This window comes from Microcebus murinus, chromosome 14 (assembly GCF_040939455.1).
Source record: "Microcebus murinus isolate Inina chromosome 14, M.murinus_Inina_mat1.0, whole genome shotgun sequence".
Lineage (NCBI taxonomy): Eukaryota > Metazoa > Chordata > Mammalia > Primates > Cheirogaleidae > Microcebus > Microcebus murinus.
In genome coordinates, this window is record NC_134117.1 from 6,416,805 (window position 1) to 6,440,619 (window position 23,815).

General features: G+C 37.0%; 1 protein-coding gene across 4 annotated transcripts in view; it reads right to left on the reverse strand.

The window, feature by feature from the left end:
- Window positions 1-23,815, reverse strand: part of ZRANB1 (zinc finger RANBP2-type containing 1) — a 61,363-nt gene that overhangs the window by 1,877 nt on the left and 35,671 nt on the right. For 3 of the 4 annotated variants that reach the window (XM_076009722.1, XM_076009721.1, XM_076009723.1), the window contains 7 exons: window positions 17,115-17,302; window positions 11,838-11,991; window positions 10,414-10,485; window positions 9,167-9,365; window positions 2,388-2,508; window positions 912-1,041; window positions 466-695 (listed from right to left, as the gene is read on the reverse strand). In XM_076009722.1, the coding sequence (XP_075865837.1) occupies window positions 466-695; window positions 912-1,041; window positions 2,388-2,508; window positions 9,167-9,365; window positions 10,414-10,485; window positions 11,838-11,991; window positions 17,115-17,302 (1,094 nt within the window). Of the gene's footprint in view, window positions 1-465; window positions 696-911; window positions 1,042-2,387; window positions 2,509-9,166; window positions 9,366-10,413; window positions 10,486-11,837; window positions 11,992-17,114; window positions 17,303-20,557; window positions 20,680-23,815 lie in introns of all 4 variants that reach the window. The other variant, XM_012781348.3, reaches the window with a different exon arrangement.

The following is a 23,815-nucleotide window of genomic DNA, read 5'->3' on the forward strand; positions in this document are numbered from 1 at the left end:
ATTTATCCAGAGTAAAAGCCAAAGCTTTAAAAGGCTTTGGATTAACGCCACCCCTGTCCTTATCACACGTCTGACCTCATCTCCTCCCCTCCTGCACTCTCCCCTAAGCCACACTGGCCTTGCCATTCTTAGAACTCTAACCCCAGATTCTGCTGAGACTAACTTCCACCTCCTCAGTGACCCATTCCCTTACCACCCTATTTAAATCACAAACCTCCACGTGTATTTTTCATAGCATTCATCATCACCTGAGGATAGTGATGATTATTTTAGCTACTTGATGTGTCCCCACACAATAGTTTTGGAAAGGTAAATTTCAATGTATGGCTGGTATTTATAGAATGTAGCAATTACTACAACCACATTCAGAAATTTAATTGATAATGCAAATAAAACCACCCTAGGCCAGGTTCTGGTACAAAGTTAACTACTATACATAGTTAATTGGAGAAATATACAGCTTACCTCCTGCGCAGAAAGAAAGTGCACATGGAGTAACTTCCTCTCACTGTCAACCAGAGGCAAAAACGTGATGGTGACGTCGTCATCGGTGTTCAGGTTAGCACCAGCACCTCGGTTGCCATAACCATCATTTTCCATAGCAACCAAAGCAGAGAAGTGGCCCCTTGTATAGCCCAGAGCAATTGGACTTTTCCAACAAAAACTCTGTTCCCACAACAAAGGCAAATAAACACCTGGAAAAAGAGGGAAGAAAATCCCTATTGGTCTCACGTCAAGGTAGCTCACTGCCTCCTTTCCCACATGGACATTCCCCAGTCTGCTGTTCCACTTTCCTGACTTTCAAGATCCACTCTGATCCTACTCTCCAGTTAGTAATTAACAATAAGGCTGTCAACTACATTACAATAATAAATAAGAGACTTCTAAAATGCTCTTGAATAATAGCTTACCTTGAAACCGAGTATATCCTAAAGTTTCTCCCCGGAAACTCTTATAGTATTTTACTCCATAAACTATAATTGGTCGTCTAAGAATATGTGCAAGTACAAAAATGTGTGTCTGTTCCAAACTTGCTCCAGGCTGTATAGAAGGGGGGGAAAAAAGGCAATTTTGCTTTAAAATGTTTATTAGGACTCCTGGAAAGCTAATGTATAAAAAGCAATACTATCTTCAGCATACTATCTCAATTCACTTTTAAAAAATAATTATTGTAAAGTTGTAGAATCATTTGATTGCTCTACAGAGTCTACATACAGGTGTCATTCACTATCCAAACTCACAAGCCAGATAAATGTGCATAAATATTTTGGGATATCCCTTGCTATTCAACTTCAACATTAACTCTCAAGAACCAGAGATTCAGTCAGATAGCAAGTGATGGTTAAGTTACCTGTGTAAGTAATACCTACAACAAAGTCCCCCTGAAATGAAAAGATGATCCCTGTTATTTCATACAAATGTAAATGACATATCACCTAACTCCTGAATGTTAATACTAAATAGGCCTATCTTCCAATTACAATGATTCTAACAACACATGGCCAAAATGTCCATGTCTCAGATGTAAATTAGCCACTATGAACCCTGCCCAAATGGCCCAAAGACAAAAGACACTTCCTTCTCAAAGTTCAAGTGAACTATGGTGCTTTCTAGAAAGAAAAGGGGACGTCTGTTGTGCATATATCTAAGCTTTACAGTTTAGTGCATTGAATGTGCCTCACAAAGTAAAACTAGCATAAAACTAAAAGTCTAAAAGGGACAATCCTACACAATTCTGTTATAGGAAGGCTTCATTTATAAAAAGGTTACATTTAAAAATGTTGGATAATTTCATTCCCACATTAATTAGAAATCATACTTACCAATGGCAATAAATTCAGAGTAAACTAGACTGTGTACCCTCCCCTTTGCCTAAGTCACATGGATACAGTCTCACCACTGGGGAACATTATGGAGATTGGTGATTTGTGCCTCAGGCCCTGGCAGCTCAGCAATAGCAGTACCAGTTAGCAGCAGCAGCAAATACCTACTGCTAGTTCAATAATCTTAGGTAAGCCCCCACTTGACACAGAACAGGACTGTAGGTAGGTGAAATAGGCATTGAACCTCCTATGCCTAGGAGGAATGCAGAGTCACCTCAAAACTATAAGCGCTCAGAAACATCACAGGACAACTTTCACTTTGACAGTTTTTATCACTTGATATAAGAGACACACAGTTACTCTCCCTGGTCTGCAGTGAAGATTTGCTATGGTCATATATGTGATAAACAGCAGTCAAGACTAAAGCCCAAGTCAGCCGATAGCACGTCAGTGTCTTTATTCTACGTTGCCTCCAATATGGTTTGCTCAAGTAAGTAAATCAAGAAATTTAGGTCATGTGGCTTAATTTTCTCATAGAAGCAACAAGGACTGAAACATTCTTACCTGACTAGCAAGAGAGAGTATAAATGCCCAGTCTTCTTGCCACTGCTCTTCTCTCAAGGAAAAATGTAAACCAAAACTCTGAGAATACCAGGATTCCCAATCTTTCCAGCGTGTGTAAAACCTTAAAAAGCAAGACAGTAAAAAAATTAGCGTATAGACAGTCTATTTAATGTTCTAATCATTTATTTGACACAGTCTTTTTAAGCAGTTCATGTGAACAGATTAATAATTTTATTGATTTTACCTGGTTTGCAATATATTTTTCAAATTAAAAATACCTCTATTCTGATACCAGACATCACTAACATCTTCAGCCAGAATCTGATTCACCACCCATCAAACTTCAAAAACTAGTGTTTTCAGTTGTCTACTATTGATTTTTAAACCAAAAAAATATACTCAAAATAGTCAGCTGAGATATTGGATACAATCAAAGACACTACCTTTCTCCATCAATGTATAGTATATCACTACTTGATCACTGTATAAACAGCAGATGCGAACTAGCTCATGTGTTCATAATATCAAGATCACTTCCCTGAGATTCCTTTCCATACATAAAATTATCTTTCTCTGAGGATCACCTAATAATCAAAAAAAAACCCCCAACCACTATAACTACAAAAGCAATTCCTTCTTGATATTTAAATACCCCTACAAATATGTAGACTGAATTACTAAAAACAAACTCAATTCTTTTTCTTGACATCGAATATAAAATTAACTAAATGCAGAAATAATTATGCTGAAAATTGTGGTTTACTGTCTTACAAAACAAGCCATCCAAGACCTCTGAAGTGAAGACAGACATTTTTATGACATCCCCTTCCTCTTTTATGCACTGGAATTCTAGGTAAAAGAATAAAAGGCAAGAACATAATCATTTGTTGCTGTTGTTCAAAGTTCCAGCACAGAAAAGTTAAATGTGTTGATGTCACAAGTACCTTTACAGTAATTTAATGGAAGGCTCTATTAGAAAATTAATTAATACACTTCATATTTTCTAAAAGGACTAGAACATAATGTTCTAGAAGTTTAAACTCTTATTTGATTAAAAAACATTTTTCATATTCCAAATAACAGATGGTTTTTTCTTAAATCACAATTTCAATTTTTTATTTTTTTTTTTTGAGACAGAGTTCACTCTGTTGCCCGGGCTAGAGTGCCATGGAATCAGCCTAGCTCAAAGCAACCTCAAACTCCTGAGCTCAAGCAATCCTCCTGCCTCAGCCTCCCAAGTAACTGGTACTACATGCATGCGCCACCATGCCCAGCTAATTTTTTCTATGTATTTTTAGTTGGCCTATTAATTTCTTTCTATTTTTAGTAGAGATGGGGGTCTCCCTCTTGCTCAGGCTGGTCTTGAACTCCTGACCTTGAGTAATCCGCCCGCCTCGGCCTCCCAGAGTGCTAGGATTACAGGCGTGAGCCACCATGCCCGGCCCCAAATGCTTTAAAAATATATTTGGATGTTTTGAAACCAATGATGAAAGACACGGTTTTAAAATGTTCAAGCAGAAATATCAGCAAACACAAATTGTTAACACACAGAAAGATGTATGCAATTAGAAATTTCTTGGTTAGTGCTTAAAATCACTTTATGAATGAGACAGCTAGGTAGGTAAGTCAGCCAAAAATTAAATGATGACTGCACTTAAAACTCTTAAAGAGTTTTCTGGGACTTCTGAGTAAGGGAGTTCAAAAAATATACTTTCAATATAAACATGTTCAAATAATCATCCCCACCACACCAAGACCTAAACTCTGAAGCTACCTGGCTCACCAGGAAAGGAAACCAAATTAAGCAACATAAGACCAAACAGTATAGGAATACAAGTTTGGCTTAACATTAAAAAATCAATTCTATGCTCACAGATTGGAAAACTAAATATTGTCAAACTGGCAATATTTTCCCCTTACCAAATTATCTACAGATTCAATGCAATCCCAATCAAAATCCCAGCTGTCCTTTCTGCAAAAGTCAGTAAAATGGATCCTAAAATTTATATGGAAACTCAAAGGACTCAGAATAGCCAAAGTGATCTTAAAAAAGAAGTACAAAGTTAGAGGATTTAAAACGTTCCTGATTTCAAAACTTAATATAAAGCTACAAATATCCTGAAAGTCTAATAGTGACATAAGGATAGATATATAGATCAATGGAAAAATACTGAGAGCCCAGAAACCAACCTTTACTTTTATGGTCAACTTATTTTCAACAAAAGTGCCAAGGCAATTGAATGGAGAAAAAGGTCTTTTCAATAAATAGTAGTGGGACAACTGGATATCCACACGCAAAAAGATGAATTTAAAACTTTACACTTTACACCTTAAATAAAAATTCATTCAAAATGGATCACAGACCTAAACGTAAAAGTTAAAAAAATTATAAACTTCTTAGATGAAACATGAGTAAACCTTTGTGACCTTGGGCTAGACAAAGATTTCTTCACATTCAACAAAACCACAAGTGATGAAAGTATTGGTTAACTGGACTCCGTCAAATTAAAGACTCTTGCACTTCACCAGACATTGTTAATAAAGTGAAAAACCACAGAATGGAGAAAAATATCTGCAAATTACTTATCCATGAGGGACCTCATACATAAAAAACACCTGCAACTCAATAATAAGACAATCCCTTTAAAAATGAGGAAAAGATATGGAATGATATTTTGGCAAAGATACATGAATGACCAATAAGCACTTGAAAAGATGCTTAATATCATCAGTTAGGGAAATGTAAATCAAAACCTCAATGAGATACTACTTCATAGGCATAAGAATGGTTATAATCAAAAAGAGACAATAAGTGCTGGTGAAAATGTGACAAAATTGTAATCTTCACACACTGCTGACAGAAATGTAAAATGCTACAGACACTATAAAATATAGTTTGGCAGTCTCTTAAAACGTCAAGCATAAGTTTACTTTATGACCCAGCATTTCCACACCTAGATATCTGCAAAAGAGAAACTAAAACATACTGTCCCACAGAAACCTGTAAATGAATGTCACAGCATCATTATCCATAACAGCCAAAAAGTAGAAACAACCCAATATCGACCAACTGAATACATCAACAAAATGAAGCATGTGGCCATAAAGTAGAATATTAATCAGTAATTTAAAAAAAAACAGTATTGATACATGCTACAGCATAGACGAACCTTTAAAACGTTATGCTAAGTGAAAGAAGCCAGTCACAAAAGACCACATATTTTATGATTTCATTTATATAAGGTGACCACAAAAGGCGAATGTACAGATATAGAAAGATTAGTTGTTGTCTGGGGCTGGGAATGTGAAGTGGGAGGGACTGAGAAAAGACACAAAGTTTCTTTTTGTGGTGCTAAAAATGTTCTATATTTCTGTTGTAGTGATGGCTACACAATTCTGTAAACTTAATAGTAATCACTGAATTGTATGCTTAAACAAGTGTATTTTATTAGGGTATCCAAATTATACTATAATAAATTTGCTTTTTTGTAAAAGATAAGAATTAACTAAAATTCAGGCTTAATATTTGAGATATTTTAATCTTACTTTTTAATATTTCCACTACAATTTTACCTATCCAGATGATAGTACAAGTATTAACTACATATATTTAAGGAGGGCATGGTTAAACATGTATTACTTATTGGTCTACATCCAAACACCATTTGCAGCAGATTATACTGAAAAATACAATATAAAAGCTACAGACAACTCTACCAAATAGTAACAAAAACAGTAATAATTCTAAAAGACCTGTATTGATTTTTCCCTATTTACATTAATAGCTCCCACCTGCCCCTCTGAGGAATTGGATTGACATATCAATGAAAGGCAAGTACAATATATTCAGACTTTAGAACTTGAGTCCGCTCAAATCATTGTCCAACACAACAGCACAGCTACAAACACATTTTAAAAAGCCTACCTTGAAGTGACAGGTGGAGAGGTTTATATTTTAAAAATTGCTTTCTCAGTTTCTACTAGATAATTTCAATGACTTAAGAAAACATCTCTTCTCGGTGGATTAAGTACAAATGGCACCTCGGCAAAGAGCGGCTTAAAAAGGAGACTACAAGAGGAGTATGCTGTCTCCTCCTCTCCATGCCTAGAACAGAAGCCAAGGTTGCTCACCCCCTCTCATTCTACCCTCTAATAGTCATGTGAACCTATGTGAACAAACCCATGACAACACAGGAACAATTTAAAGGTTATTCATTAAAGCTAACATATTTGACCTAGTCAACTGAAGTCCTGAATCTACAGCAACAACACTCCCCTACTCCCCTCCCCCCCTTAGATAATCTTCATCCCCACCCCCACAATACTCTAAGGATGTCTGTGTGATCACTGCAATCATGCAGCTGCCTATGCCTAAACTGTAAAACATCAGGCAAAGATACCCAACGGCAGGGATCAGAGTAGGTGGTGCCTACTGTTTTGGGACACCTATACATATGCCAGCTCTCAGTCCTCACTCCTGAAGCACCTTTTTAGAGTAAGGAGTACCTACTGAAAGCTCTGCCACAATAACTGTTACCAGTGGCTGTAAAAAAGAGCCTTGCTCCTCACTCTAACAGGCACTCCTCTGACCCAGCCCACTTAATGCTCAGACTCTTGTCTCCCTACCTCTGCGCTAAACTTTTGGGACCTCAAATGACTCAGAATTCTAATCCTGATACAAACATATGGGGCAACTCCAATTCTTAAGAGCACCAATTTCTACCTTTGAGGAACAGGTAGCATAAGCCCCAGAGAATTATCACTAGCCACAAACGTCTTTTAAAAAAAAAAAAAAAGCTCACAATTAGAAAAAAAGACATCACCTGCTGAAATTTAGTGTACTTTCCAGCCTTTCAACAAAGCCAGGATATTTCTGCCATAGGAATGACTGCCACACTGCCTTTTTAAGGGGGACTTGCAAAGTGATAGATTTACCATGGCCCAAATCTAGCTTTTGAACTTAGAAGCTAGACTTCACCAATGCGAGAGAACAGATCCATCTTACAGGGCAAAGTCACATTAACCAAACTTACAAGGCTTACCTATGGGAGCCACAATGCCAAGAAACCATTATCACAGGAACCAAACTACTCTCATCTTCTCAACACCGGCAGGCCCACAGAGATGGCCAAATAACTCATCAGCAGGATGTTGCTTGGAGAGCGTGCAATCTGATCAAGAGGGCTTGGACAACATTTAATGGCATCAGGCTTACCTAACCTGATGAACCCATCTCATAGACAGGAATGGTCTTCCCATACTACCAAACCACTTCACAGCAACCATTTCCAATAAAAGGCACAAAGCTCTCTCTCTTGGACAAAGACTAAATGACTAAAACCATCCACCTGAGTGGTGCATTCTTTCATTAGCTATATTATATATCCAATCAGGTGATCATCCAGGCTTGCCAACCAGGGAGCTATTTTCTTTCTGTCAGAGGACAAATTTTTACTCTATTTTACTCTGCATTATGCTTTGATCTATAATTAGTTTTCACAAAAGTAATTACACATTGTTCTCATTTCCAAATACTAGAGAGCACTTACTATGTGTCAGGCTATTCTAGGTATGGGATCTTCCACAAGAAAACAAAACAAAATCCCTTTTCTCATAGAGTTTATGTTCTTCTTGTAACCCCTAAATACTGACAACAAAATTTACAGCTAGTAAGTACTCAAAAATGACATATAGATAGTAGGATAATAAAGTTATCTAGAGTAGGCCTTTAGCATTATTTGTAAGCATTTAATGAAACACAGGAGAAAAAGGACATTTTGATACTAATACAGGCAAACTAATATGAAATTTTAAATGACTTCTGCTACTTACTAAAGTCAACAATGGGCAGTTTAATTTAGCATGAGCCTCAATTTTATCATTTATAAAATAACTGAGTATTCACAGAACCAAGAAAATACCACAAATGAATGTAAAGACTAAACTATTAATTCACAAACACAGTCACTGTTCCCACTGATTGATACTTCAGTGGGTGAATTTACAGTTGGAAAAATCAAGACTTCACTGGATCCTGGATAAAAAATAGAGAGAGAGAGAACATTTTGAGACAATTGGGAAAATGTGAATATGAACTGTATATGCTGGGAAATTTAATCAATATTGGTCTTCTTAAGTGTAGTAACAGAGATGTGGCTAGGTAGGAGAATGTTACTGTCCTGGAAAGATGCACGTTGATATACTGAAGGGGAAAGCACCACAGGGGAGTGTTTATGTGTGTAGAGATGGAGCAGGTGTGGCAAAACATTAACGACTGTTGGAGCAAATGAAGGAGATACTGGGATCTGCTGTGATTTTTTTAAACTTTTCTACGGGTTTGAAAATTTGCAAAATAAAAGAATATGATCTTAAGACTCCCTCCATCTTTAGGAAGAAAAAAAAACTAGTAATAGAATGTCAACATAATCTCTTAAACAAAAATATGAAATCATATTATCTAAAAATATAAGCAAAGACCTTATCAATATGTAAGGCTATAATTTGAAATGCTATATTTGAAATGTCCAAATACATTGTTTCTATTCTATAGAAACTAAATGCTTCCAATTTAAAGCTTCAAATGTTCTATTTTAAAGCTTATTAGCAAAAAGGTATAAAACCACTGACAAGTTCAAAGTGTCTTAATGTCCAAAACCAAAAAGGTTTTTTTCTCTAGTTTCCACAGAAACTGTAACTGAGATGAAAAGTAACCCACCACTACAAAGACATGATCCAGCAAGTGCACTCCTGGATTGAAACAAAGAAGGATGCCAGCTCACCAATGTGAACAGTCGTGAAGGCTATCATGCAGGGCTTTCCGAAGCACTGAGTCCTTGTCATAAATGCCCCAAGTAGCTTGTAGTACAGAATCAAGTAAGCAGTCTCCTGCAGTCCGGTTCCAAAGTGCATATAGTCGACTGTCCAAACGTGTAGCCAATTCCAAGGACCAGTTAATAATTGGAGATTCTTCTTCTAATTCTGTATGAGGAATTTAAATAACATGTTCATTTTTATGCCTATGTAATTAAGGAATATTCTATAGGGGAAACAATCTATTTTCTTCTAAATGTAAAAAGGGTTATATGTAATTTACCAATAAATACCTAAATAAATTTGATCAATTGAAATATAAACTTTTTTAGTTGAAAAATCTTGTGGCTCTATAATAATTTACTCAACTTTTAAATTCTTCTCTTTTTTTTTTTTTTTTTTTTTGAGACACCGTCTTGCTTCATCGCCCAAGCTATAGTGACGTGGCATCAGCCTAGCTCACAGCAACCTCAAATTCCTGAGCTCAAGCAATCCTCCTGTCTCAGCCTCTAAATAGCTAGGACTATAGGTGCATGCCATAAAAACCGGCTAATTTTTCCATTTTTAGTAAAGACAGGGTTTCACTCTTGCTCAGTCTGGTCTCAAATTCCTGACCTCAAATGATCCTCCCACCTTGCCTCCCAGAGTGCTAGGATTACAGGCATGAGCCACAGTGCTCAGCTAAATTCCCTATAATTTTCTAAAAATTTTAACATAGAAATACATGCAGCCTGGAATAAGAAGTAGAAAACTGAAGTTTGAAAACTTCTATACCCTTATTTATTTATTTATTTATGACAGAGTCTCACTCTGTTACCCGGGCTAGAGTGCCATGAAGTCAGCCTAGCTCACAGCAACCTCAAACTCCTGGGCTCAAGCAATCCTTCTGCCTCTGCTTCCCAAGTAGCTGGGACTACAGGCATGTGCCACCACACCTGGCTAATTTTTTCTAAGTATTTTTAATTGGCCAATTAATTTCTTTCTATTTTTAGCAGAGACAGGGTCTCGCTCTTGCTCAGGCTGGTGTACCCTTATTTGTTAACCCTAACACAGTTAAGAGCTGTGTTTGAGCATTTTTAACAGTACAACATGACACTGTTCTTAAGGGCTTACATCTTTAATTTAAAATAAAGCAAGCTGCCATATCACACAAAATAAAGCAAAAGTTACTTGATCAGATGAAAAGGTAAATTACACTCATTAATTCCATGCTTACCTTTTTGAACATCTCTATCAAGTACCTCATCAAATAATTTTTCTTGGACTGTTGGGGGCAAGTCTTCAATATCTACAAAGAAAAGGTAGACTTAAAAGATCTTTTGTTTCATAACTTAATAAACTTGATACCAGCATCCAATAGTAACTTCTAAAATAAATCCCTTTCCATTGAAAGTTGTCAGATAGCTTTGTACATGTATAATGTATTTGTGATATAAAATATTTCCTTTCTGTACTTCATTATAAAAACATTTAATAAGTAACATTTGAACCAATAACTGCACAGAAATTTTGATTTGTTCTTTTCTCACACTGGCAAACTCTGCTCAGACCTGCTATTTTCAGCCTTCAGAATCTCCTTATAAAAGTTAATGAGCCATGTAACACAGTTTTTTTGTCATCATGCTCCAATATTCTGTGCTCTACTCAGGTTACTTAATAGAGTAGCCTAGAATAAGGAGCATTACCCTTAAATTATTTTGAAAAAGAAGCCATTTCAATTAAAAATAAAAATCTAATTACTTAAGCTCAAATATATTGAGAGTACATTCCAAATGAAATTTACTCCAATTTTAGAAGGCTTGGTTATTCTCTTCTACCACTTGTAAACACCCCTGTTTATGTGTGAATATAAAAGTTCAGAACACTAAGAACACAGGTGGAAGCTTTATTTTATAAACTTTTGGTGTATTTCTTCAGTGCCAACTAACAAAAGGCATTCCAGAAGATGTTTCCAACTGTCATTGAATCGAAAAATGAAAAGTTGCTTCACAAATATAGAAATTAGTATGAGTGAAAAAGGAATGACACATTCAAGAAAATACCAATATCTTTCATTCAAATAACCTGACTCTACCCATCAAAAAAGCCCACGTTCTAATCCTGTCTCTTAACACCAGGTAACCAATTTCAAAAGAAAGAGAAAACTTTTTAAAGGAGATGAAAAAAGGATATTCTAAAATAAAACCAAAGAGAAAAATAAGTGGGTAAAAGAGATTTTTTAAAAATATCTGAAGCACTCAAGAAAGCAATTAATGGGGCCAGGCACAGTGGCGCTCGCCTGCAATCCTAGCACTTTGGGAGGTAGAGATGGAAGGATCGCTTGAGCCCAGGAGTTTGAGGTTGCAGTGAGCTATGATGATGCCACTGCACTCCAGCCTGGGTGACAGAGCAAGACCCTGTCTCCAAAAAACAAAAATCAGTTACTATCAGCTGCTGTATTCCTCCCAGATAACTAAAAGATTCATTTACATGTAGCCCTTATACTGGTCACTTCCAGAATAAATAGGACAGTCAAGTAATTTAAGATACACATATAGTAGCTAAGTTATATGCTTTCTAACAAGAACACATTTTTCACCCATGCATAAAAATATAACTATAATTAAAGAAAAATTATTTTCACATTAATTTTGGAGTTACCTGCTGGCAAAGTAAATGTTACCAGGTCAGTTAGAAAATAGCAAGCAAAATCCCCCTTTCTCTGATGAAGAGATGCAGCTATTTCCCTCCGGATTTGTTCTGTCAGTTCAGGACACACCATTGCTGGAATACACTTTGCTGCTTGTTGAGACACCTTAAATAAAAAAGAAACTTTCCTCTGCATCTCATTTATCATAGATGGAAATAGAAAACAACAGTATTTAAAAGAAATTAGCAAAATTTCCAAATAACTCAATGTGTTTTTTTCCTAATCTTAAAATGTATTGGATATTGCCGGGCGCTGTGGCTCACGCCTGTAATCCTAGCTCTTGGGAGGCCGAGGCGGGCGGATTGCTCAAGGTCAGGAGTTCAAAACCAGCCTGAGCAAGAGCGAGACCCCGTCTCTACTATAAATAGAAAGAAATTAATTGGCCAACTGATATATATATAAAAAATTAGCCGGGCATGGTGGCGCATGCCTGTAGTCCCAGCTACTCGGGAGGCTGAGGCAGAAGGATCACTCGAGCCCAGGAGTTTGAGGTTGCTGTGAGCTAGGCTGACGCCACGGCACTCACTCTAGCCTGGACAACAAAGCGAGACTCTGTCTCAAAAAAAAAAAAAAAAAAAAAAAAAATGTATTGGATATTATTTTCTTACCAATGACAGTATATATCAATACAATTTTTCAGAAAAACAGCCATAAAAATGTTTTACCCTCTGATTCAGTTCTATTTCCTGAGAATTTATCCAAGGAAATACTCAAAAATACATATACCTAAACCTAAATAGACTAACCATCATGTGCCCAATAAAAACATTCTTAAAAAACAGGGAATTCCAGCTGACAGAGAAAGAGAAAATTGCAAGCACTCCTTTCCCACATGTTTTAAGTCCCCTGACTTGGAAACAAAGTGGGTTAGTTCCCAGTGATGTCAAACCCCTTCCCCCTCCCCATTTGTTACCACTCTGAAACTTTTAAAAAGCATTTGGTATTTCCAAGTTTAAATCTATGAAGTCTAGCCTGAAAGGAGTGAGATGTGAGCACTGTTGCAGTGAGCACTACAGCAGAGGCCTCTAAACAAGGAAATACAACACTGGGTAGAACTTTCTTCCCCTTTTTAAAATGCTGAACAGCAACAAATGATGCAAAAATTTAACCTTAGGTTTCAGTTATACTCAGTTTGTGGAGCTCAAGATATCTACAAACAGAATTCTGAAATCAAAGTTGCAGCTAGTAAGGAGGAGAGCATGGCCTGAGAACCCCAAGTGAGCCAGTGAGCTCTGTTCTCTGACATCACCAACCTGGATGACCTTCCAGAAGGCAGCCTTCTAGTCACAAGTGGGGCCTGGAAAGCAGACCTTCCAGTAAGCCACCCAAAGAACAAGATTTACTGATAATGTCATCTACATAATATATATGGACAAGTTAACTGTAATTGCTATTAAAATAGGTAAACAGTATTTGAAAAACGCTGCTTACCCAGGACAGCCACCTGATACCCTATTCTGAAACCTCCTACATGAAAATTCAGTTCTATTAGACTTTATTGGCCAGGATTACCAGTAAAAATGAAAATTCTCACCATATCTTAACTCCATGAACACAACTTTTGATTAATCAACACTCAAATATGGAAATCCAGGTATTAAGTAGTTTCAGAATATAACTGACTGTTTCTCAAGTAATATTGTTAAAATGGATCCCAAAGGTAAATTCAAAAAGGGTTTATTCCAATCTGCTAGCTCACAGCTCCTTTCCAAAAACCTGGTAAGACATTTCCATCAACAACCTAGACTGGACCTGAATGCTGTAAATATTCCAAGGGAAACTTGGCCTCCAAGAATCCTCACTTCCACCACCATTCTTGGGCAGGACAAGTCCCTGAAGCCTGCTTCTCATCGGCTCACCTCTTCAACCTCACAATTCTCAACTACCCCCTTAGACTAGTAGTTCTTAATTTAGGGTCCATGAACTTGAAGGGAAATTTGGTTTTAAGTTTAAATCTTTCATTTTCACTAAATTTTTGCCAATATTAAAATATATTTTATTTATCACAAATTTGATTTGGTATTTTGATAACTATATTTTACTACAAATAATTTCCTTTCTAATGCTATTTATTTTTTATTTTATGCATTTAAATATAATTTTTGAGAAAGAATCCAGAAATTCCATCAGACTACCAACAGGGTCCATAACACAAAACCCAATGAAAACCCCTGCCCTAGATACATATTCCCAAATCCAACGTTCTCCTCCATTCTCCTATCCATTATCAATTTTGCTCTTTATGTGGAATAACTCTTGCCACCTCTCCCACACTGTTCCAGGGTTAGTCTACAGGTCCCATAGAACATGGCAAAAATAACAGTATATTGCTTCCTAAATTTGTTTATAAAAGACACTGCAGGTTCCATTTGGACCACTCTCTCCCTCTTTTGGATCACCTGCTCTGGGTGAAACCAGCTGCCACATCACAAGCAGCTCTATGGATGGGCCCACATGACAAGTAATTGAAGCCTCCTGCCAACAGCCACAGCGGTGAGCTTGGGAAAAGATCCTCTGGTCTCATTCCAGCCTTCTGACAACAACAGCCCTGGCCAACAGCTTGACTGCAACCTCGTGACATCCTGAGCCAAAACCATTCATCTAAGCAGCTTGTGGATTCCTGACCCTCAAAAATTGCATGAGATAACAAACATTTCTTGTCTTAAGCTGATAAGCGTTCAGGCAATATGTGATACAGAAATATATGCACTGTTCTATTATCATCCCACGGGTTGGGATGATAACCATCCCACTGGTTGGTCCTCAGATTGCTCTTAGGAGTTCTGTGACTTACGACAGCCCCTCCATAATCTGTAGCAGACTCTTCTACCAGCCTGCAGGGAGCCTATGAATTCCCTAAAGACTTTAACCCTAGTTCACAGCCTTATTTATCCTGTCTCCTGCCACAACCAACCACTACAACCCCACACTGGGGGCCCTTCCAACATATAACACAACTGGGCACCACAACACAAATACAGCCAGACCTTAAACACTATAAAAGCTACCTCTAAGTTTTCTCTCCCATGTTCCAGAACTCTGATCCCTCTATTTGAAAAGCACCCTGCTCCCTTATACACAGTAACCCTTTGCTTACATCATGGCCTTCAGTCTTCTCATACCCTCCAGCTACACCCTGGCTTCACTGGAATCTTACCAAACTGGACACAATGGCTAGCCATTGCAATCATACTTTCATCTCACCTTCATGTTTTTTAATCCCCATATAGTGCCCTATACATAATGGTTGCCAAACATTGCAAATTTTAATAAACAAATAGGGCATAAGTATACAAATATACAAAAGATGAATACTGACAAAATTTGAACCCACCATTGATATGATTCTCTGCACTTTTACTCTATTTCTCTTATCATTATAAAAAATTACCTGGATAATATAGTCAAATCCTGAATAATTCATTTGCAACCTCTATCATTCATAGTATCTACCTAATTATCTAAGCTAGAAACTTCAAAATCAACTTGGATCTGTCTCTCCCCATATCCACCTGATCCACTTCTTCAGACTGACGACATGTCCATCATCTCTCTCAAACCAGGCCACTTCTTTTCATTTCCATGGCCACTGCCCTAGTTGGCAGATTTCTTGCCAACACAACTGCAATGTCCTCCCCTAACCAGGCTCAACCTCTACAGTGTTCAGCAGCCAAAACACAATCTGCTCCTCCCACTCCCCTGCTTCTGTTCCTAACATCTTTCAGTGCCCTCAGGATAACTTTCAAATTCCTTGACACAGAAGGAATGCCCTCAGAATAATCTTCTCTTTTTATTGTCCACAGAATAATCTTCAAATTTCTTGACCAAAAGGTCCTTCATACTCCAGCCCCTACTCATCTCTCACACTTCCCCCCTCTATCAGTTCACAATCACTAACTCAGCCATGCTGACTTATTTGAAAAGTCCCTGAATTCACTACAAATATCAAGATTTCTGGCCCCTGCATAAATGCTTTCCTAAACTCCTCTCTCTTCCCCACCCACTTCACATGGCTAACTCCCACTCCTCCTTCAGATCTTAGCTAAAGCGTTACCTGCTCTGAGAAAGAAGGGAAGAAACCTCAAAACCATTTCCTAAGTACTCACACAGCACTTCATCTATCAGGGTACAAGCTACACAGAATTACCTGTTTCTCTATTTTTCTGGAGACATGCTGAAGAAGAGCCAATGTCTTCACAGTTCTAACCCTTCTCTGCAGTGCTAGGTGCACAACAGGTACTCAACAAATATTTGTTAGTTGAACAACTAAATGAGTGAATGACAGATACATCCCAGGTTTTTATTTTAAGAAACCATGATGATTCTAATATTGGTGTGAAGTACCCAATTTAAAAGCATATTGAGGCCGGGCGCTGTGGCTCACACCTGTAATCCTAGCTCTTGGGAGGCCAAGGCGGGCGGATTGCTCAAGGTCAGGAGTTCAAAACCAGCCTGAGCAAGAGCGAGACCCCGTCTCTACTATAAATAGAAAGAAATTAATTGGCCAACTGATATATATATAGAAAATTAGCCGGGCATGGTGGCGCATGCCTGTAGTCCCAGCTACTCGGGAGGCTCAGGCAGGAGGATTGCTTGAGCCCAGGAGTTTGAGGTTGCTGTGAGCTAGGCTGACGCCACGGCACTCACTCTAGCCTGGACAACAAAGTGAGACTCTGTCTCAAAAAAAAAAAAAAAAAAAAAAAAGCATATTGGCCGGGCGGTGGCTCATGCCTGTAATCCTAGCACTCTGGAAGGCTGAGGCAGGCGGATCGCTCAAGGTCAGGAGTTCGAGACCAGCCTGACCAAGAGCGAGGCCCCATCTCTATTAAAAATAGAAAGAAATTAATTGGCCAATTAAAAATACTTAGAAAAAATTAGCCAGGCATAGTGGCCCATGCCTGTAGTACCAGCTACTCGGGAGGCTAAGGCAGAAGGATCACTTGAGCCCAGGAATTTAAGGTTGCTGTGAGCTAGGCTGACGCCAAGGCACTCTAGCCTGGGGAACAAAGTAAGACTCTGTCTCAGAAAAAAAATAAATAAATAAAAGCATATACCCTTAAGAATTATATACTGCTGAAGTTTTTAATTTAATGTTATTTTTTAAAGGGAGTAAAAGATCCGAAAACACTTAAGAACTGTTTGGAGAAACATTATAACATATAAAAATGAAAACTAAAGAACAGATTTCCTTAATATAAAAGAACATTTAAACAAAATGCCACACTCACCTCTGTAAGCAATATTGCCAACATGTCCTGCCTCTGGAAACGTATGGCCAAGTGTACAAGAGTATAGCCAACATCAAAGGCAGAAGGACGGTTCAGCAAGCGTACTTCATCTGCGGTGAGCTGACGTGCAATATCTCCTCCTGATGACTTGTATGCTTCTATGGCAGCTAAATCACCTTCTACAACCCCTAAAACAAGCGCCAAGATAGAAAAGCATTTAATTTTTTTTCCCAAAAAGCACAAACCTGTAGCATTCACTCCAAACTCTTTTAAGTATTTCTCTGTGCTTCCTGGATCCTGAGGCATCATTTAAATGTCCTAAAGAATATAAGGAAAATTAGTTTATTCCTCTGCCTTTTTAAAATTTCTTTCCAGAAGTAGAAATGCCTACTAAGGCACTTACCTTACCATCAGTGCTGGCTCCAAGCTCTGGTAGGGGGATTTAGAGGAGCTATTAGACCAATTGGATCAAAGATCAGTAACTTAGTATAAGAAACCAGACTTTACAGAAGACATCAAACCCCTGTTCTGGTCCTGAGTCCATCCTGACGCTGCAGGAACCAGGAGACAGGGACGTGCTTCCCGTTAGTGCTGGGCTGCTTCTGCCCTTTACACTGCATACTTAAAGCAGAATCAAAACAAATGCTGAGCTTTCCACACTGCTCTTTAGCTTTAAAACAACTTAGAGCAATTGAAATCATTTTCATTGTAAGTAAAAGTTGGCAATATTTTGATTTCAGATTCTCTCACAACCAAGTCTTCCTTACACTCATTAAGAATTAATCAAGTAACAAATTGAACCACAAGATTTCAGATGAAATAGGCTAAAATAAAACATTACAAACCAGTTGGATAGAGAGATAAAACAAGTGTCGCTTTTTCCAAATCCATGAAGAAGTTTCCATTGTCACTTTACTAATCTTAACACAAATTAATGTTAGGTAAATACAGTCATTCTATTTACTAAACAGTATGGTACAGTACAGATAATAAACAGTGTTGGCAAAAAATGAAAGTGTAGATTAGCTTCCAATTTACCATAAATAGTGAAAAAAAACAAAAAGACTGAAGGACCAAATAATTTTAAGTGTTTCCTAAGTTATACCAGGAAAATTTGTCTGTTGGGTAAAATACTAATTAAAAATATTCTTCGTGTGCTTTCTAAAAAGCATTTTTAATTGTCACCTTGAATTAGGAGTTAAATCAAGTAAGACATATTCCTTAGAGCATAAGAGACTGTTATAATGCAACAATTTGCCATCATTATTAAAGATAACAAGGCTTAAAAATGACAATTTAATTCCCACATCTACTAAATGTTCCTGACAAACAGAACACCATGCTAGGCAGTATGAGAAACACAAAGACAATAAAAACAACTTCTGGCCAGGTTCAGTGGCTCCCGCCTGTAATCCTAGCACTCTGGAGGCCGAGGCGGGTGGATTGCTTGAGGTCAGGAGTTCAAAACCAGCCTGAGCAAAAGTGAGACCTCCGTCTCTACAAAAAATAGAAAGAAATCAATTGGCCAACTAAAAATACATAGAAAAAATTAGCCAGGTATGGTGGCACATGCCTGTAATCCCAGCTGCTCGGGAGGCTGAGGCAGAAGAATGGCTTGAGCCCAGGAGTTTGAGGTTGCTGTGAGCTAGGCTAATGCCACGGCACTCACTTTAGCCAGGGCAACAGCGTGAGACTCTGTCATTTAAAAAAAAAAAAAAAAAAACTTCTATATTTAAAACAATTCTTTAAAATCACATTTGTAAGCCATAAAAGGCCAGCTTCAAAAGTTTTCAAACTCTCAAGTCATATAGATCCTTTCTGCAAATCTAGATCATTTCCCCAGAAAAATGACTACCTGCCCAAATAGCACAACAAAGTTAGCAAACTATGCTTTGGAACTACGAGTTACAATATCATCCATTCTGCCTTCCTATTAAGTGCCTTTTAAAAATACAACCAGAACTTAAAACTCTGATTTGCATGGTATATGAATTATATCTCGATAAAGCTGATACACACAAATACACACAACCAGAATTTCTATTTGACCTAATACAAAATATCAAAAACACTTAATTACTCCCTCTCACACTCTGAATTAAAACGCACATACAATATATTGCCCATTCTCCAGCACAGAGGATATAATGAAGGACAGGAGATGATGATGAACAGAATAGAGAGCCTGTTCTCAGTTTCGGACAGCACAAAATTCTCCAAACTCCCCAGAGCATGAAAAACACATACTTAAGTAGAGACACAAAAGAATATTTAAAAGAAAATTATTCTATTGTCTAATATGTGGGAAATATATAATTCCATTTTTTTCACTAATCATAATTAAGAGTTCATAGTTTCAGTAACTGGTAAATTTTCAGCTATAAAGATTAGTAAATTTATTACAAATCAAATTTCATGAGAATGTCACTAAACCGTCCAAATTTTTGGTATGTCTTTATTACACCCTGCTCAAAGAGAACTGATAAAGTTAAGACAGTTTCTTCATAGATGGGTTTTCACTGCAGACATGGTATTTAATAAGATTTGGCCCATACTCATATAATTTAAAGTTTTAGCCACCACATATTTTCTACTTAGGGAGGGGGAAAAGGCCATCACAGTATATGCAAAAAAAAAACCTTACAAAATGCCTCTGGGTTCCTCACTTAACAGTACATTTTGAGCACCTTTTAATAGCAGGAGATAAAAGAAAAAGGTAGAAGAAATGGTAGGCAGGAAAAGACAACAAATAAATGTTAAGTGCTAACATCTCACTTTATAGAAGAAAGGCCAGGAATAAAACTCAAAGGTACCAAAAGAAGATAAAAAGAGATAACACATACATGCTTTCTAGTTACTGACACCTCACAACACCTCCAAGAGTAACTGAAGCATCTTTCTCTTAATACTTTTTTTGAAAACTTAACAAACATATATTACATATTCTGTCCCTTTCTCCTTCATGTTACAAAGGCAAATAAAAGGACAATTGAAGGCATACTGAGAAGATTAAAATTATAAAACTAACCTGCAGTATCATACATTCAAAACTGACTGAATGAAATGCACAATTAACTAGTGATACATAACAGATAAAGTGTTAATAGACTTTAAAAACATGAAAACCTAAGAGTGAATGAATGCTACTATCTACAAAGTTTCAAAAAAAAAAATTCTTATTGTTTTGTAAGATGGGCCAAGAGTAGAGTTTAACATATTCTGAAGCCACACACCAATAACTCAATGGCGACTTCACAGCTACTATGGAACTCCGTTGGTTAGAATATGGAGCTGGCTCGTAGATGTTTAGAAAACAGACTTATTTTTTCCCCCATATATGGCACAGTTTTCAAAGTTTTGCCTTATTTTCCTTTGACATAAAATCGTAATGGTAACTAACTTTGAAAAGAATGCCAAATGGTAAAAAAGAAGCCAGGACTTACCTGAGCTCACATGGGCCAGCTCAACACTACCCTGGAGTTCTATGGTAGCTGTGACATTACAGCATGGTTTATGCTGTGGGGTCAGGGTGGACCTGGAGTCAGCTGGCACAATTTCAGGAACCCTTAAAGAGAAAAGTTAGTTTTAAGTGGTAATGCTCAGAATGTCCTTTACCATGGTCAGTAGAAAGATGCAGATGTGGCTGGCTACAATGTCTAGGTAGTTTTCCTCTACCCAGAGTTTAATTTATTTAACTGGTTTTGCATATTAAAAGAAAACTATACCACCCAGTAATACTTTTTTTCTTGATATTGATACCATTTGGCTATAGTTTAATCATGAACCAGGCTTAAATATTCACAGCAAATTCTTTCAAAAGTCAAATATGAGTTGCTTTTAAATAAGATGATTTGAACATTGCTAACTGTACTTCAAAGTAGGTATAAGCACAAGGACAATCCCACAAATAATTTGAGCAGACCAAACAAATCACCTCCTAGTTATGCTTTTCACATAATAACCAATGTCAACAAGTTAAAATCTACCATTTCTATTCCTAATATAATGCTATAGAACAATAACCTTTTTGAAAAACCAAAAAATGAAAATCAGAAATTGGAAATAAACTCTTAAATGTAATCTATACTATATCAAGACCAGCTTCTATTCAGTTATCTCACCATCCATTATTAAAACAACCTCTTTAGAAAAATAAAAGATTGAGATAAAGAAGTCAAAGTCTCTAAAGCCTTTTAAATAATCTATAAATTATGGCAAATATACTTCTGAGCTCTTACCTCCTTACATCTTTTATCAGAATGTTAGCAACTCAATTGTTGTGGAAATATAAATCCCGGAAAGTCAGGAAGAAAAACCTGAACTGAGAGATACTTTCATAAGAAGGTCCTGCTGAGAAGGAAGAATTACTTTTGAAAGCATGATGGAAGGACTTAAAGGAATATGTCACAGTTATTTTGGAGACAAGTGATCAGAGATGAGAACAAATGCTAATGGGTTGAAAAAGATGAACATGAGTTCAAATTACAAACATCACTTAAAATATCACTAAAATATTCAACTGAGAAGAAATTATGGTTCTTAAAAATCTAGGGTTCCAAAAATATATTTTGAACTCATAAAATAGTATATGTCAAAACCAGACTCACCACTGAAATCAAGTCCAAAAGTTTCTCTAACTTCAAAATAAAAACTTCACTTGCTCCATTAGCAAGTTATCCTTGCTGAATTTGAAACCAAATTTTAGATTTTCAAAATTATACTATCTCAGGTAGGCCTTGGAAAGACTTAACACCTTCTTTTACAAGTGAGAAAACTAGAGGGTAAGTGCACATTTTAAAAGGTGACTGGGGAAGAAAAGATAAAAGGAAAACCTTTCATGACTTATCATAACTTTGTATTGTTCATAGTATAATTTTATAATTAATAATATTATAATTTAACTCCTAGACAAAAAAATACTGACAGAATTAAGTCAGAGAATCATCAAACTGGAGAGATGTTAAAAAAAATAACCTAGTCCATCTTAATAAGGTCTCCAGCTGGAAGCACAAAACAAGAAAGTCTCTAATTTGCCACTGCAAGACAAAGTTCACAGCTTCAGTAAACAATAATAACCCCATAAGCATCCACATAAACTGAGTGGTAGATTTTCCCCCAAAGTTTCAAATTCTCGCCATATTGTATCTAAAACTGAACTTGCCCTGTCCTATGTGTTCAGGAAAAATGATACTGCTATCCAACCCAGGTGTCAAACCAAAAATCTGGCTATCTTTCTAAACTCCTTCTCCCCTAACCAATCCTTGCAAGTTTTGCTGATTCAACCTCTTAAGTCTTTCTCAAATAACCTCCATTTCCCCATCTCCACTGCCTCCACTACTCTAGCTGTGGACTACAAGCTCACTTGAATGGCTTTAATTTCTCCCTAAGTGGTCTACCTGTCTCATGTGTTGCCCCCTCCCAACCTATTCTCTATGCAAGAGTAGTTTTCCTAAACCACCATCTGAAACTTTACCACTGCCCTTAGGCTAGGAGCTAAATTCCTCCACTAGGTTAACAGGACTGGAATCAACATTCCCAGCAGGTTGTTGCTCACAGCTTCCATTCTATGCTCCAACCCTGCTAACTTCTTTCAGGTTACTGGACATGCCAGGCCACCTTGAGTATAGGGTCTTAACACATACAATTCCCTCTGACAGAAACACTCTTCCTTCTTTTCACTAAGGTTTTGGCTTAGATATCACTGAACACCCTCTCTCAATCTCCTAATGAGATTGGGCCATATGGTCCTCTAGTACTCTACACTTCCTCTACTGAACTATCCTGGCTTGCTGAATTCTATCTTCCTCCATAAACTCTTTGAGAGCCATGACTTCTCTCACAGTGTTTGGGAGCACACTCAATGAATACCTGACTGCATAAATGAATAAACAAATGAACAAAGAAAAGGTAAACGCTAAGACAATTTTTAAAAGTAATTGAGGGGGAAGCTATATTTAACCAAAAATATGATACTGATATAATAGCCTCAAAACAAACTGCAGTATGTAGAATCATTTTATATATGATAAAAGCACCCAAATCAATGAGGAATTTATTTAATAAATCGTAGAATTTAGAAAAATATTTTAATCCTTAGTTCAATCCAAAAAACCATTTACAACAACAAAGATAGAATGTTAATAAACTGCCCCATTGAAAAAGGGAAAGAATATATGCAACAAATATGAATGGTGTCTATTTTTAAGATGTATACACTTTACATTTATATAGACTTCATGTAACTTGATAAAATCACCAAAGAAACTAAAGACATAAATCAACTATTCAAAAAAAATACAAATGACTAATAAAATGATATGGCATGTAGCCCTTAAACATCAGCAAAGACATAGCTCCACAAGGACTCTCAAACGGCTGCTAATAATAAGAAATAGGTAAGTTAAGGTGCAACTCAATGTCATATAACATTCTATTTTTAAAAAGATGAAAACATTTTAATTCAAAATATAAAGTCTGGCCAGGTAAGGTGGCTCATGCCTGTAATCCTAGCACTCTGGGAGGCAAGGTGGGAGGATCACTTGAGGTCAGGAGTTTAAGACCAGGCTGAGCAAGAGTGAAACCTTGTCTCTACTAAAAATGGAAAACTTAGCCAGTTTTTATGGCATGCACCTATAGACCTAGCTATTTGGGAGGTTGAGGCAGGAAAATCCCTTGAGCTCAGGAATCTGAGGTTGCTGTGC